The following is a 14,717-nucleotide window of genomic DNA, read 5'->3' as shown; positions in this document are numbered from 1 at the left end:
CTCAAGTGCCCGCCAGGGCTGCTGCTGCCCATGACACCAGGGGACCCCATCTGGAGGAGAACCCACATCCAGTCTCAGGAGCCATTTCAACCTCCACTCCCGGTCAGCTCTTCAGAGACTCGGTTCAGTCTGCCTCCTAATTTACCAGCGCCCACCCCAGCACACGGCAGAGGCCGCTGCCAGCTAGGGGAGGGGATGGTCACTGTCCCCAGCACTCCTTCCCCAGCGGCTGTGTCACAGCCTGCAGGTGGCTGCCAGCCTCACAGCTAGGGCCTCCCTTCTGAGCCAGCTCCGTGTGGCTCTCTGTGCCCCTGTCGGCCCCACACCCTGAGTAGAGTTTCTCTCCCTGGTCTTTCACAGACAGGGCAGCTGAGGCCAGGGAGCAAGGAGGTCATCCCAGGGCCCACAGCAAGCCCCAAGGCCAGTTCCTCTGTCCCCAGTACCACTTTGTCTCTGCGCCCTGCCTGCCACTCAGTCCAGCAGGTGGAAGGTCGAGACCGCATAACTTCCCATGCATTTCCGACAGCGTCTCAGCAACTGCTACCGGTCCCTGAGGCCCCAGTGCTGTGAGGCCCCCCTGGGCCACAGAGTCAGGGAAGGGCCAGGGCCCACGGTCATGACTTTCCCACCTCCAGCACCTTGCCTGGCTACAGTCGGACATAGCAAGTTGTCTTCTCAGTTGACTGAGAACCTTAAGTGGCTTTTTCCAGACTGATGCTCACCCGGCAGAGCGAAGGGTCAGTTGGGCATTCATCATTGAGGAAAAACTTAACTTCACGTCACCTCTCTGTCAGCACTGATCACCCCACCACCCTTGTAAATGAAGTGAGGAAACCAGAGCCTTCCACACTCCACGGCTAGGCTCTCCACGTTCGTGAAGCAGACCATTGCCTTCCAAGAGATCAGGGCACGGGAAGCATAGATCCCGGGAGCCAGCTGCCGGCTCCTTTCCTGCCGAGGCTGGGGTTAGCAGTGCTGACCTGCCACTTTTACACAGTGCTTACTGGGCACTCAACCCTGCCGAGGCTCGAAGGCAAAGCCTCCATCCGTCCTCTCACAGAGGAGGGATGAGCGGCAGCTCGAGCCCCTCACTGGCTGCACAACGGGTCAGTGCTGGCCTGGGTGCAGGCTGGCAGATGAGTCTAGGGGGCTGGGACCTCATGGGCTCCGAGGGGCTCAGGGCAGCAAGGTGGGTTGGGGGACGAGGAGCATGCACTTCCTGTGGCTGCTGTAACAACACAAACATGGTTCTGTGGTTGGATGCGGTGTGTCCCCTCCGAAACTCATGTTGGAAGCCAGGGCCCAGTGAAGCAATGATGACAGGTTGTGCAGCTCTTCCCAGATGTTTGGGTCAGGGATTGGAGCCATTCTTGCAGGAGGTGGTAGTTCTCACGGGAGAGAGTTGCTTCTCTCGAGAGTGATGGTTGTGGCAGTGAGCCCAGCTTCCTTAGCTCTCTCTGGGTTCCTCTCTCGCCACCCTCTCAGCCTTTCCACCATTAGGTCACTGCACCAGGCCCTCACCAGCAGCCAAGAGGGTGCAGACACCATGCACTCGGAAGCAGCACCACTCCCTGCACAGGCTCCAGAGGAGAATTTGTGTCCTTGTCGCTTGAGCTTCCAGAGCTACACTCCTTGTCTCACTTGGCTGTGCCTCTCTACTCCCTCCTCAGTGCTGCAGAGCATCTTGCCTCAGTGGTCCTGTTGCCTTCTCCTTCTGGGTCCGATCTCCCCTTCTCCCCCCTTTTCAGGACATATGTAGTACATGTAGGGTCCACCCGATCATCCAGGCTGATCCTCCCATAGCAGTAACTTAGTCACATTTGCAAAATCTCTCTGGACAAACAAGGCAACTACCTCAGTCACCTTCTCATCCCTGGGACACAATACCTGACACCCACAACTTAAGGGAGGAGAGACTTATCTTGGCCATGTTTCACAAGTTTAAGTCCATGTTTGGCATGGCAGAAGGGCCTGGCGGAGCAGAGCTGCTCACATCATGGTGGGCAGGTAGCAGAGAGAGGAGGAAGGAGCCAGGAAGGGAGATGAACCCTTCCAGGCCACACCCCCAGTGACTGCCTCCAACGAGGCCCCACCTCCTAACAGGAAGTCAGCTACAGTGCCGCCATGATTCAAGCTCCTTCCAAAAACCCTGCCTCTGATTACACAAGGCCTTTGGGGGACATTCTCAATCTAAACCATAACAGCAACTTTCACAAAATATCAGGGGTGGGTGTCTTTGGGGACCATTTTACAGCTGCCTACAGAAGTGAGAGGAATGGAGGCTTCCCAGAACCCAGGGCCTTGACTCTTCCCCCCAGATGAGCACAGGGTGGCCTGGGACTCCCAGGAGAAGTCTGTGGTGGCAGCTCTGGGGAGAGTGCCTAGCTGTCAGTGCCCAGCCAGATTACAAAAGAGCCTGGACATGCCTAGCAACAGGAGATGGACAGGACATTCACCTCCTAACTTAGCCCCTCTACAAACTGACATTGCATGCCTGGCTGTCACAGTAGGTATTTGGTGGGTTTTTTTATGAATGCTGGATAGATCCTAGTGGGCCTTGAATGACCTGCTAAGGAATTTTCATTTGATCCTATAGGCCAGAGGCTTTCAGTCCTGAGGGTGCATGAGATTCATCTGGGGACTTTAAGGTAAATGGTTAATGCCTGGGATCCTCAGTTACCATCACAAGATTCTGAGTCAAGGGGAAGGGGTGGAATTATCAGTGTGTTTAGAAGCACAGCAGTTGATCCTAATGTGCAGCCTGAGCTGAGAACCCACAGATACTTGGAAAATAGTGAAGGGCAGACTGAGTGATTGGTGAGTTTGGAGGCTCAACTGGAAGTGGATCATGAGCAGGGAGACCTGGTGGCTGGGACTGTGTGTCGTTTGCCAGAGAAATGGTGACAAGGCCTGGGTTAGGACAGGGGCCATGGAAGGGCCAGTCGGGAGCAGGAAATGGTGGCACGGTGGGGAAGAGGAGCTTGTGCCAGGCGAGCCCTGGGCACAGACCCCGGCCCTGGCAGGGCAGACAAGCAGCTCACACCCCGGACGCCTCCCGGCCTCCGCATACAGCCTGGCTTCACCCATCAGCAGCATTTCTCCCAAGTTGAGCTCATGGCACAGAGCCCTCCAAACCAGCCCACAGAAAGGTTCCAAATGTAGCAACGACCCTGCAGCATCAGGAAGGGAAATGAGGAAGTCGTTGGCAAGAGAGCAGCTCGAGAGAAGTCACATGCTGGCCACACCATCTCCTCCGCAAGCCTGACCCTTCAGCCCGGCCCTTTCCCAGTTGACCCAGTTAGCAGAAGCAGCAGTTTGTTTCCAGGAGATGAGCACGATGTGACACGCTCAGCGGGTCACAGGTCCGGCAGCGCGGGGTCTTCCAGAAGTTCCGCTCCTTCCTGCTTCCTTTTCACAGTGAGGGTGCTTTTCAGGTCAGCCATTTCCAAGCATGTTTAGCAATGAACCCTTTTTGTAAACAAAACACTTAGTTTGTTTATTTATTGTGGCACTGGTGATGGAAGTCAGGGCCTTGTTCACACAAGGCAAGTATTCTGCCCTGGAGCTACACCTCCAACCTGCAAAAAGGTTTAAACTTTAAGAGGAAAAAAGAGGGCTGGGGATATAACTCAGTGGTAGAACACCTTCCTAGCATGAGCTAGGCCCTGGGTTCAACCCCCAGTATGCCAAGATAGATAGAGGACAGATAGGTAGATGATAGATACATAGATACGTAGTTAGACAGACAGACACATAAATAGATGACAGGCAGACAGGAGACTGATTCAGGGACATTTATCAAAACCCAGGCTAAGTCTTCCAGGGTGGGCAAGAGACCATTGTAGGGCACAAAGAAGGAGAGTGGGGAATGAGGATAAGAAGAGCATGACTAATAGGAGAGGACCCTGGCATGGTCCAGAAACATTAGCATGTCCAGAGTTGAACAGTACGATTAGCTCCACCCTGTGTTCTTGGGGCTACAGTGGGATGAGAGAGAGCAAAAGAAGAAACGGAATTTTCAATAGCTGTACCTTGGAAGCAGCCTGTATGTCCACCAACAGATGAATGGATAAAGAAAATGTGGTATGTACTCATGATGGAGTACTACTCAGCCATAAAGAAGGATAAACTTGAATCATTTGTAGGAAAATGGATGCACCTTGAAACCATAATGTTAAGTGAAATAAATTGGAGACACAAGCTTATCATGTGGTTTCTCCTTATATGAGATACCCAAAATATAAATAAAGAGCAAAATAAAAGACAGGTAATAGGCAGTAAAAAGATAGATCTTTCTCAAAGGGGAAGGGGCTCAGAGAATAAGGGAGGGGAAGGGAGAGAGGGGATGAAAAGAGGAATGAAGATGTGTCATATCCATGTGCCAACTCCACACAAGGAATGTAAATGTGATGTGCTGCAAACATTTACTAATAAAAATTTTTTTAATTTAAAAAAAGAAAACACTAAACTAAAATCTCCTAATGCCCATTGCACTGATAGCTCAGGAACAGTTCATGCTTTTCCTTTGGCAGAGAGCTAGAGAGGAAGGGGCAGCCCCTCCCTGCCCTCAGAGCACTGCAGGAACACCGTGTGTCATCGTCCCAGGGCCACCAGGGCTTCCCGAGGGCTCTTTTTGTGCCTTCCCCCCACCCCCGCATGGAGTGTTTTGAATCCTGACACAACCCTGGTAAGACTGGTTCGTTCAGCTCCTAGGAGAGAGCATCTATGTCACTTTCCCATCAATGGGACAAAACATCTGACACCTAAGCTCAAAGGAAGAGAGGTTTATTTTGGCTCGAAGTCTCCATCCATGGTCATCAGGCTGCAAGGCAGAAAGAAGATGGCAGAGGGGCCTAGCAGACAAAAAGGTGCTCAACCCACAAAAAGCCGGGAAGAAGAGAGAAGGGAGGAGCTGGGGACAAGAACACACCCTCTGGTCACACCCCCAGGGACCCCACCTGGCCCCAGCTCCTACGGCACAGTCAGCTACCAAACTCATCCATGGATGAGTCCACTGACGAGGACAGCGCCCCATCATCCCATCCTCTTCCACCACGGGAGAACTTGGGGGACGTTTTAGATCGAATCCAGGGCAGAAGAAGACAGACCAGAGCCCGCAAGGTGGCTGGGATGGAAGGGTCAGTTTTCCATAGGAAGTAGTGACAGGATACCCTTCATTTTTCCTCTTCCTCCTCCTCCTCCTCCTCCTCCTCCTCCTCCTCCTCCTCCTCCTCCTTTTCCCCTCTTTCTTCTTGCTTTTTTCTATAAAGGGAGTTCCAATGATAAATAATTCAGTCTTGCTGTAAAAACTGAGAATATACAGGAATGAAATAACCCATGTTGGTGGACGAATGACACTGTTTTCCTTCAGAGCTCATGTAATATGTTTGTCTTGCTTTTCTCGCTGGCACTGTACTCAGAACTTTCGGTGTGCCGTGGACATGTTTGAAACATATCCCCCCTGGAACAGGTCCCCCGTGGTGGGGCCACCCATGGCTGTCGGGAAATCCTGCAGAAGTGGCTGCTGAGGAGTGGCCCTGCAGGGTGAACTTGGGACAGCAGAGGATGGCAGTGATAGCCGGTATCCTTTCTGGAGGCAACTTGCCACTATGAAAGGTTAGGTATGTGGGGCTGTCGTGCACAGTGATCGAGGCGGGGGGCAACGCAGGACTCCCACATTCTGTTCACGCCCGCAGGAGTGCCTTGGACATGCTGTAGACTTTGCCCTTCTGAAGCCATTCCAGCCATGATCGGGAGCCACTCTCTGAGCCTTCTCTGGTTGCTGTAACAGTGTCACGGACGGGGCAGCTTAATCTACAGCATTTTATTGTCTGACGATTCTAGATGCTTGAAGTCTGAGATCAGAGCGTTGGCAGGGTTGCTTCCTTCTGGGGCCATGTACATATCTATGCCTCAGTCTCTTCTTATTAGGACACCAAGCATGTTGGATTAGGATCAGTGTTGTTTAAGAACATGACTATCTCCAAACATAGTCACATTCTAAATTTTGAACATTACCACTTCAGCGTATAAAGTGTGACTAAAAAAATAGTAAATGTTTAATTTTTTTAAATTACAGTAAAAGATACATTGCCATTAATCCCTTCAAAAAACTCCCACTCACTTCAAACATATTCATCCCATTGGTCTGGCCACTTTCTGAAGCAGTTCTGGAAGGCCTCTTCCACCAGTGTCTTTAATTACACTGTCATAGCTGCCTCAATGTCCTGAATGCATTCAGAACCTTTCCCTCTTGTCATCGTTTTGACTATGAGGAAGAGCAGAAGTCCCGTGGCATCAGGTGAGGTGAGTAAAGTGGATGAGGACACACATTGTAATATTTTACGAGCCTGCCTTTCCGTTGGATGGTACTCAGCAGCAGCCTTCACTGTATTTTTGATCACAGCTTGTAAAGACACTCACAGAAGAGGACTCCAGAGCTGCTGCAGCAGCAGCAAGAATGCTGGGATTGGTGTGTTCAGAGCGAGGAGGAATATATTGAGGACGATTAACAGCCATGCGTCTATTGCTACGATATGTATTTTTTAAATTTAAACATTTACCATGTATTTTGATGGCCCTGTGTATGAATCTAGGGACACAGTGCAGCCCACAACAGCCACCTGCTCGGACACATTGACTGTTTCACTCATTTCCAGATGTGTTAGTGTCAGATGTTTCCCAGCCCTCCAGTAGAGCCCCAGGGAGCTCCCTGAGCCAACACAGCCGTGACGAAGGCTCGGGTCCAGCCTGTATTGTGTCACCCTGGTTAGGAGAATTTGTCCCCAGCATCCTCTGCACACAGCTCCAAGAACCCTGGACGCCGGCCTCTGTGTCAGCCTCCTGGGCTCTGTCCCTGCTGCAACAGGTACCACAAACCTCGAGGCTTAACACGACCAAAGCCTCTTCTCTCCCCATCTGGAGGCCGGAAGGACAACGTGAGGGTCTGCACCGTTGCTTCCTTCAACAGCAGTAGGGAGAATCTGCCCCGTGCCACTCACGTAACTTCTAAGGCTCTCACAGTCCTGGGCTTGTGGCTGCCAACTTCTATCTCGATCACTACTGTCACGTGAGGCGACCCCGTGCACGTGTCTGTCTCTTTTGTAAGGACTCCAGGGATCAGATCCAAGGCCCACCCAGACCCAGGATGACCTCACCTAAAGTAGGCTACATCTGCAGACTCTTCCCAAACAAAGCCACACTCATAGGAAGCAGGGCGGGCGGGGCTTCAGCGTATCTTAGGAGAACACAGCTGAACCTGCAACACCTTCCCTCGCTGGGTGAGCATATCATCTTGGAGGCCTCCCCAGACATCCTTGAAAGTCCCCCAGCACTGGAGACCCCTCCATCCCAGCAACCTGGGAGGGGTGGTCGGCCCCCCGCTTCCCTGCCAGTCCTCTCTGGGTCACCACCCAAGGGGCCACATGGGTCTCCCAGCACATAGCAGTGGCGTGTGGGGCTGCAGTCGGTGGTTGTCCTTATGTGCCGGGAGTTTGGGGCTGGACCTAACCTGGAATCCCAGCTACAACATGACCAGGAAGCCCACAGCAGTTGTCAGCTGCTCGGTGATGGGCAAGTTTCTGGCTTTTTCTGACTGTAGCTACTCAGGTCCACAGTTGTCAGGTCTGCAAAAGAGGCAGCAGGGCTGGAAAGAGAATGCAGCTAGAGTCCAGGCTTCCTCTCACACATCGTCTGCTCAGCCAGGCAGCTGTGGGTGCTGTCATCGTTGTCAGTTTCCTGCTGTGCCATCCCTGGGTCACTCAGAAAGAGCAGTCTCTGAGAAGGGCTAGAATCTCCACTCTGCCCCCTTCCCTGCCCAGTGCCCCAAGCCTGTCTGCTCCGTGGTCACCCCAGAACCTGATAGCGCTCTTCCTCTTCTCTCCCATGCACCTGTCCTCCAGCAGTGTCCTCTGTCCCCCACCCTTGGCCACAGGCTGCCTTTCCTGTGGGCCTTTGCAGTAGCAGCATCCATGCAGCTTGCACCATTGTCATCAAGCCCAGGCAGCTCAGTCCCCTTCGCCATGAGCACCCATAGTTTCTGGTGGGGAGAAAATTGCATGCAAATGTATGCTTGTCTGACTCCACTGCAGTTATAAAATTCTGTTGGAGTTCAATCAAATGTGAGAGGGAAGAAATGATTCTTTTTAACTTTAAAAATATTGGGTCATATCCCCAGTGCCTCTGCAAAGTGAGGGCGGAAACAGATGTCTAGCAAGGTTTGTGGGGCCTGAAAACAAACAAAACAGCCTCCTGGCCTCTCTGGGTCTGTCGGAGGATGCGCCCTGGGTCCGAGGGGAGGAAGAGGCGTGGTTCACTCGGTCCCACCTTGCACTGGGCCTCGGAGGTGAGCAAAGAACATGAGGGCACACTGCTGCCCTGTATGTCAGGAAAGAACAGCATGACTGCCACCAGGTCAGGGGTCATCTGGGGCTGGGAGGGAGGCCGGCCAGAGCCCACAGAGCAGCCTCCAAGGAATGCAGAGGAAGCAGGTGATTTCTAGAGGGGTCAGGGAGGCCAGGCCAGTCCCCAGGGGTGGAGGACATGACAGACTCAGGCTTAATGGGAGGACTCTGGAAAAGAACGGAGTTTAAAGACATAACTGGTCTTGTGCTTTTGAAAGACCTCTTTGGCTCCCCAGTGGGGCTGGATTCAGCACAGTGGTTTGCTCTTACAGGGGACAAATTCAGAAGCCACATGAAACCCGGTGACAGGAACCAGTCAGCAGGTACTCTGTGTGCAGGGCAGGGGGTCAACTGACTGGACAACAGCATGGGGAACACTGCTTGCTTGCTTGGTTGGTTATTTGTCTGTTTGTTTGATTGATTTCTGAGACAGGATCTCGCTATGTGGTTCAGGCTGGCATGGAACTCACGACATAGCCCAGACCGCAAATTCACTGTGATCCTCCTGCCTCAGCCTCCCAAGTGTTGGGATTACAGGTGTGCTCCACCATGCCTACAGCACAGGAAACATTCTGGAGTGGAAGAAATGTTTTATGTCTTGATAGAGGTGTTGATTACACAACGATGTACTTTTATCCAAACTCAATGAACGATAGGCACCCTTGGGATCTGTGCCTGCTACTTTATACACATTCACCCTGGATTTTAAAAATGTTGCGGGACAGAATCATCAGGACTTGGCAGAGGAGGAGGAGGAAGGCGAAGGTGATCGCAGAGGAGCTGCTCTGTGAAGCAGGCAGAGATCAGAAAGACAACAGGAACTGAAGAGGGAAGGGCCCCAGTGCACCCACTGGGTAGGCTGAGGCAGGAGGATCACGCTGAGTCCCAGGAAGCAAGATGGGATGGAGGTGCAGGATGACATGGGGAGCACAGCTAAGAGTGGAGTGAGAAGAGGAGGCCCCTGGGCCCCAGCAGCAGGCAAGGAAGATGGGTTTCCTCCCAAGAGCCCTGGGAATTGATGGCAGTTTCCAGAGACCAGGAGGGATGCACACGGGCTTCTGAAAGTCTCCTTGGGCTGTACCACAGAGAACAAACTGAGGAGAGGCCAGGGCAGTGAGGAACGCGATTGAGAAGGCAGGGGGCCAATGGGCAGGCCTCAGGCCCACGGCTTAGTTTTACAAATAAAGTTTTATTGAGACACAGCCAGTCACATACACTTCAGTGTCATGGCCTGTGGTTGCTTTCCCACCAGGGGGCGCAGTCGAGCGGTCCTAGCAGAGAGGCGTGGCTCTTCACAGAACAAGCTGGCCACACCCTGGCTGGGAGACACCAGCGAGCGAGCGCCTAGACCAGCAGCTCTTCCTGAAGGCATAACAGGGTCCCCCAGGCTGCCGAGGATGGCTCTGGAGTGTCCAGCTGCCAGTGTCCATCCCATCACCCTGTCTGCGGGCGCAGAGTCGCAGAGAGGGGAACAGGGCCACTCATAGAGCCCAGGGTGCCAAGTGCTGCTCTGACCTGGCTGCCAGGAAGGCTGAGAGAAGGCAGACCACACTGGAGGACCATGTGCTCGGAGGCCCCAGCAGGCTGACGTGTGTGCGGCAGGACAGGCTTGGATAGCAGGGTGTGGGCCAGAGACATCTCGCATCAGAGGGCACGCTCGAGCCTTGTGTGAGGATGAGGAGGAGTCTCCTACGTGGGGAAGGCTATTTCTGCTCAGACACTCTTTTGCTCCCCCTGCCAATACTGGGGACTGAACCCAGGGACTCCACGTGAAGCTGCATCCCTACCTGGTTGTTGCCTTTTTTATTTTGAGACATGGCCTTGCTACGTTGTCTAGGCTGGGCTCAAACTTGCAATCCTCCTGCTTCAATCCCCAAAGGGCCGACATCACAGGCATGCACCACCGACACCTAGCTCACCTTTCTGCTTTTGATAAATCAGTTGAATGCCTACTTCTAACTTTAGCCCAGATTCACAGTCATTTATAATGTTGTTATTTCCAGAGCACATTGGTTTGGGGGGTTAGATGTCCAGGCAGTGCCCAGACCCACCTGGCAACACCACTTGTCCTGTCTACAGTCCAGCTGTGCCTCAGCTGTGAGTCAGCTTGTCGAGAGAGTGGAGAAATTCCCAAGGCATTGGCTTGTGAGTCACAGGGCTTATGAAGACTTACTGACAGGTGTACCGGGGAGGAGAGGGTAAACCGAGACTCACTAACGGGGTCCCGAAGAGTGACTCAGAAGGTCCACATGGGGCACATACTTAACAACAGCACCGCTCAGGAGCTCAACAGTGATGGCCTGGACAAGAACTCACCAGAAATTACTCAGAAGCCCAGTAGCACCGGCTGGACTACAACACTTACCCTGACAACAGTGTCCTGTTCCTCACCTGGTCACCGCAGGGAGGGTCCGTAGAGGACCCAGCACAGCAGCGACATCGCCAGATCTCGGTTCCTTTGTGCGACCAGAACGCCAAGGAGCGGCCAACTCAGCACTCGGGCAGGAGGGCAGCTCCCACAGGCAGCCCAGTTGCAGGTTCCCAGCATCCCTTGGGTGATCCTTACCCAGACTGTCCAGCCTGGCTGCGCTCACCATGGCCGCCTGATACAGCAAGCACCTGGGAAGCCAAAAGGGTGTCTCAGGGCCATGGTGCCCCATGGCCCACTTATGCTCCGGGAAGACACACGATCTGTAAAGGAGCCCTGGGATCTGGTTGGCGAGACTTCCGGCTACCTTCCAGCAACATATTTCTCACCTATTTGCCTTGTTCAAGGAAGCTGCTACATCTTCACAGGATTCTGATAAAGAGGAGTAGAAAAAAAGCTCAGGGTTTTCTTTAGTCCCCAGGACGTTTTCCTAAAAGTAGCACTTTGCCAAAACTGCCTCATATTTTTAATATAATTTGACATTATACTGTATTCTGAAAGGAAATTTTCTTTCTGAATCAGAGAAGGTGGGACATTTTCATGACCTTTTCTAATAATATAAAAGATAGATTTACAGAAATGATATAATTATAGCTAAGAGGTTTTGTGTCAGCTGGGAAGGAGGAGGCGACTGCACTTACCTGGACAGGAGGCCCAGACATCTGCACCGATGAGGTCTTCCTGCATCCATCAGTTTCCTTCTGCTCAGTTCTTAACTTCATTGCACAGCCCCAAGAAACTGCACCAACACCTTCTCCACTCTTGGTTACCTCATCTGGAAAATATGCCTGTGCCCAGGGTTGTTGTGAACATTGTCAGTCAGCAGTGCCCAGCATAGAAGACGATCAGCAAATGGTTGCTACTTATGATAAGCTTCATTGTGTCAACTGGATTAGCTTGGGAACTGCCCAGAGAATTGGTGGAGCACACTTCCAGATTTGTCAGAGTGACCTTGAGGATTATATCAGGTCCTTGGCCACTTCCTCTCTGGCGCTGTTCCCTGCTCTGCTTCCTGGCCACCATGAACTAAGAACCTTTACTCTGCTATGCCCTTTTACCATGACATTCCTGCCTTGGAGCCAGAGAACCATGGACTGAATCCCCTAAAACCATGAACTGAATTAAACCTCTCCTTAAACCCAGGGTGTTGGGTATTGTGTCCCAGCAATAGGAAAGCTGCCTAATACACTATTGTTATCATTACCCTCATTCCCTTTTCTCCTCAGCCCAAGCCAGGGTCCAACAAGGGACAGTAGCTCAGGAAAAGAGCAGGAGGCTGAGTTACTCCAGCCCTGCCACCTCCTTAGCGGCATGACCCCCCCCACCTCGATTTCCTCCTTTGCAAAGGGACTGAATGGCCTGAACATGTGTGAGGAAGATCTGGTTCCATAACTGAGTCCCCTCCTCCTCTCCCTCCTCAGGTCAGTCATGCAGCACCCTCCAGCCAGTGCCCTTCATTCAGGAGGTCAGAGGGCAGAGCTAGGAATTAGGATGTGGCTCTGAATGTGTGGAAGGTAGGCGGGCGGGTGAGCACATGTCTGCCAAAGGCTCTTTGCCCCCATAAGGGCAGAGATGTCAGTGGGGCAGGGTGTGGGCTGGCTGACAAAATGCCACAGACTGGGTGATTGATGAAGTACAGCAATAAATTCCATACAGGCCTGAAGGCTGGAAAGCCCGAGGTCAAGGTGCTGGTGGGTCCAGTGTCTGTCAGGGGCTCTTCTCTGCTTCCACTCACAGAGGAAGGTGGAAAGGCAGAAGGGCCAACTAGCTCCCTTCAGCCTTTGATAAACTCCCGAATCCCATGCACAAGGGCTCCACCCTCATGACTCGATCACCCTGGGGTTGAGCTCCAACACATGCATTTTGGGGACACAGCAGACCACAGTGGGGACCAATAGGACCTTTCATCTGAGGCTCAGTGGGCAGAGCCGCAGCCGGGAAGTGCAGCCTCTCTCCCTGGCTCCCCACATCTTCACCCCGAGAGTCCTGCAAGAGAGATAAGTAAGTCAGTTTTCCCAATGCAGCACAAGAGCCAGGACTTGGGAATGGAAGTCAGGCAGGTGGCAGCTCTAGAGGTGGCAGAGACACCCCAGGCAGCTCTAGGAGTGACGTGGAGTGGCCAATTGACCTTTAAATCTAGATGAAGGAAAGTGAGGAAGCAAAATACGCAGATGTCGAAGGATGGCTCCAGGAAAAAGGGAAGACATGTGCAAAGATGTTAAAGGAGAAGCCTGAGGGCCATGAAGCTGGAACAGAGGAGGTGAGGAGACTGAGGTCAGAGAAGAAAAGGAGACACATAGCATGTGGCTTCAGCTCTGCTCAAAGTGACTTAGGACATCACCATAGGTTTTGAGTAGGATAACACGTTCAGATCATTCTCTCTTGGGACCAGCCTTAGGGGTCACGTAGCGAAGCAAGGAAATCAGTTGAGAAACAATTGCAATGAGCCAATCGGGACATGACAATGGCCTGCACCAAAGTAGCAGCTGTAGCAGTGGTGACACGTGCTCAGAGGAATTATTTCAAGGTACAGCCAATAAGACTTCCTGATGAGTCAGACATGCATGGCTGAGAGAAGGAGGAGCCACCTGGCTCTTAGTATTTTGGGCTGGCTGAAGCCACCAGGGATGAGGAGAACAGAGCAGGGGCAGGTCGAGAAGCTCTGATTTGGACTTGACAAGTCCAATGCCCATGCAGCAGGCAAGTGAGGATGGCCAGTGTGGAACTGGAGACGCCTGATCTCACCTTCGACACAGCAGGTGGGTGTCTGTCACCATGTCACACACAAGGGAACCAATGCCCAGTGGACTGGGATTCAGTTTTCCATGGTGAACCTTCATTCAGTATTGCGCAACGTGTGAGTGATAGAGCCAGGGTTTGAATCCCACTCAGCTGACTGCAGAGCCCAGTTCTTCCTACACCTTCACATTGTGCGAAGAAAGTGCATACCCTTGGAGGAAAGCGGCACTTGACTGTGTGCAGAGCTTAAAGGACCATCTCATCTACCCTTACACCAAGCCTCTATGTACAGTTCTGGAAACAGAGGACAGAGACTCTGACACTTCGTCTGGTGAACCTGGGGTGCAATCCAGAGATCAACTCCTGCACACGACATCATGTTCCAAACATAAATGCTCGGAAATCAAAGAATTAAATGGAGTGCACTAAAACCCCAATACTGCTGCTTGTGGAGGGTGATTCAAAGACGCCGTCGCCTTACGTCTAAATAAATAGCTATTTGTTGTATGAAAGAGTCACAGCCGGACCAGAAAGTGTGCTATTCCTTAAATGTTTCCTGGGCGCCTCTACAGGCCAGGCGCCAGGCAAGGCAAGGGGGACACGGTGCGCTGACAAGCTCAAGCTCTCGCCCACCCTCTCCCAGGACGCGGGGTCCTGCTCAGAATATCAATTAGTGAGTTCGATCTTTTTGCATATGGGGGGGGAACAATGTTCTTTTGGCCTAAATGATGGTCCATCAAGAAAATGATTTTTCTTCTAAACAGGATCTTTCTCTTCCATTTTGGTGTCGTATGTGACTGGTGTACAGTGAAAGCGCAGACAGAATGGGGTTCATGGTAAATATAAACTTGATAATATTCAGCAAGTATGACATTCTGTTCTGATGGTGATTAACTTTTAAATGCCTCATTTGCAAAGCCACAGTAGAGACTGGTACGCCTCATCTTTTGCAGGGTTGGAAGGTGATTTATTTCTAGCACTTGAGAATGCTTCATGAGAGCTCCATTTGCCCTGTACAGCCAGCCACACATGAGATGCTTCATTCGGGAATGCTGATATATGAATGGGGAGCTGTACAAAATACCTGCTCAGAAATGGCTTCATGGCCAATTAGCTTACTGATTGATTTCTCTGTCTTTGCGTTTCTG

The 14,717-nt window shown here is 52.1% G+C and overlaps 1 protein-coding gene across 21 annotated transcripts in view; it reads left to right on the top strand.

Annotated features, from left to right (window-relative positions):
* Positions 1–14,717, top strand: part of Slc2a9 (solute carrier family 2 member 9) — a 205,138-nt gene that overhangs the window by 164,278 nt on the left and 26,143 nt on the right. For 5 of the 21 annotated variants that reach the window (XM_087187344.1, XM_087187357.1, XM_087187363.1 and 2 more), the window contains one exon: positions 7–2,585. The exons of 6 other annotated variants lie outside the window; for them this stretch is intronic. In XM_087187344.1, the coding sequence (XP_087043470.1) occupies positions 7–270 (264 nt within the window). In that variant the 3' untranslated portion in view covers positions 271–2,585. 10 more of the 21 variants (XM_087187341.1, XM_087187352.1, XM_087187353.1 and 7 more) reach the window with 7 other exon arrangements.

Source organism: Heterocephalus glaber, unplaced genomic scaffold (genome assembly GCF_053883595.1).
Source record: "Heterocephalus glaber isolate CG9 unplaced genomic scaffold, H.glaber_assembly_v1.0 deba00001509, whole genome shotgun sequence".
Lineage (NCBI taxonomy): Eukaryota > Metazoa > Chordata > Mammalia > Rodentia > Bathyergidae > Heterocephalus > Heterocephalus glaber.
Note: the sequence above shows the minus strand (reverse complement) of the source record. Positions and strands in the feature narration are given on the sequence as shown.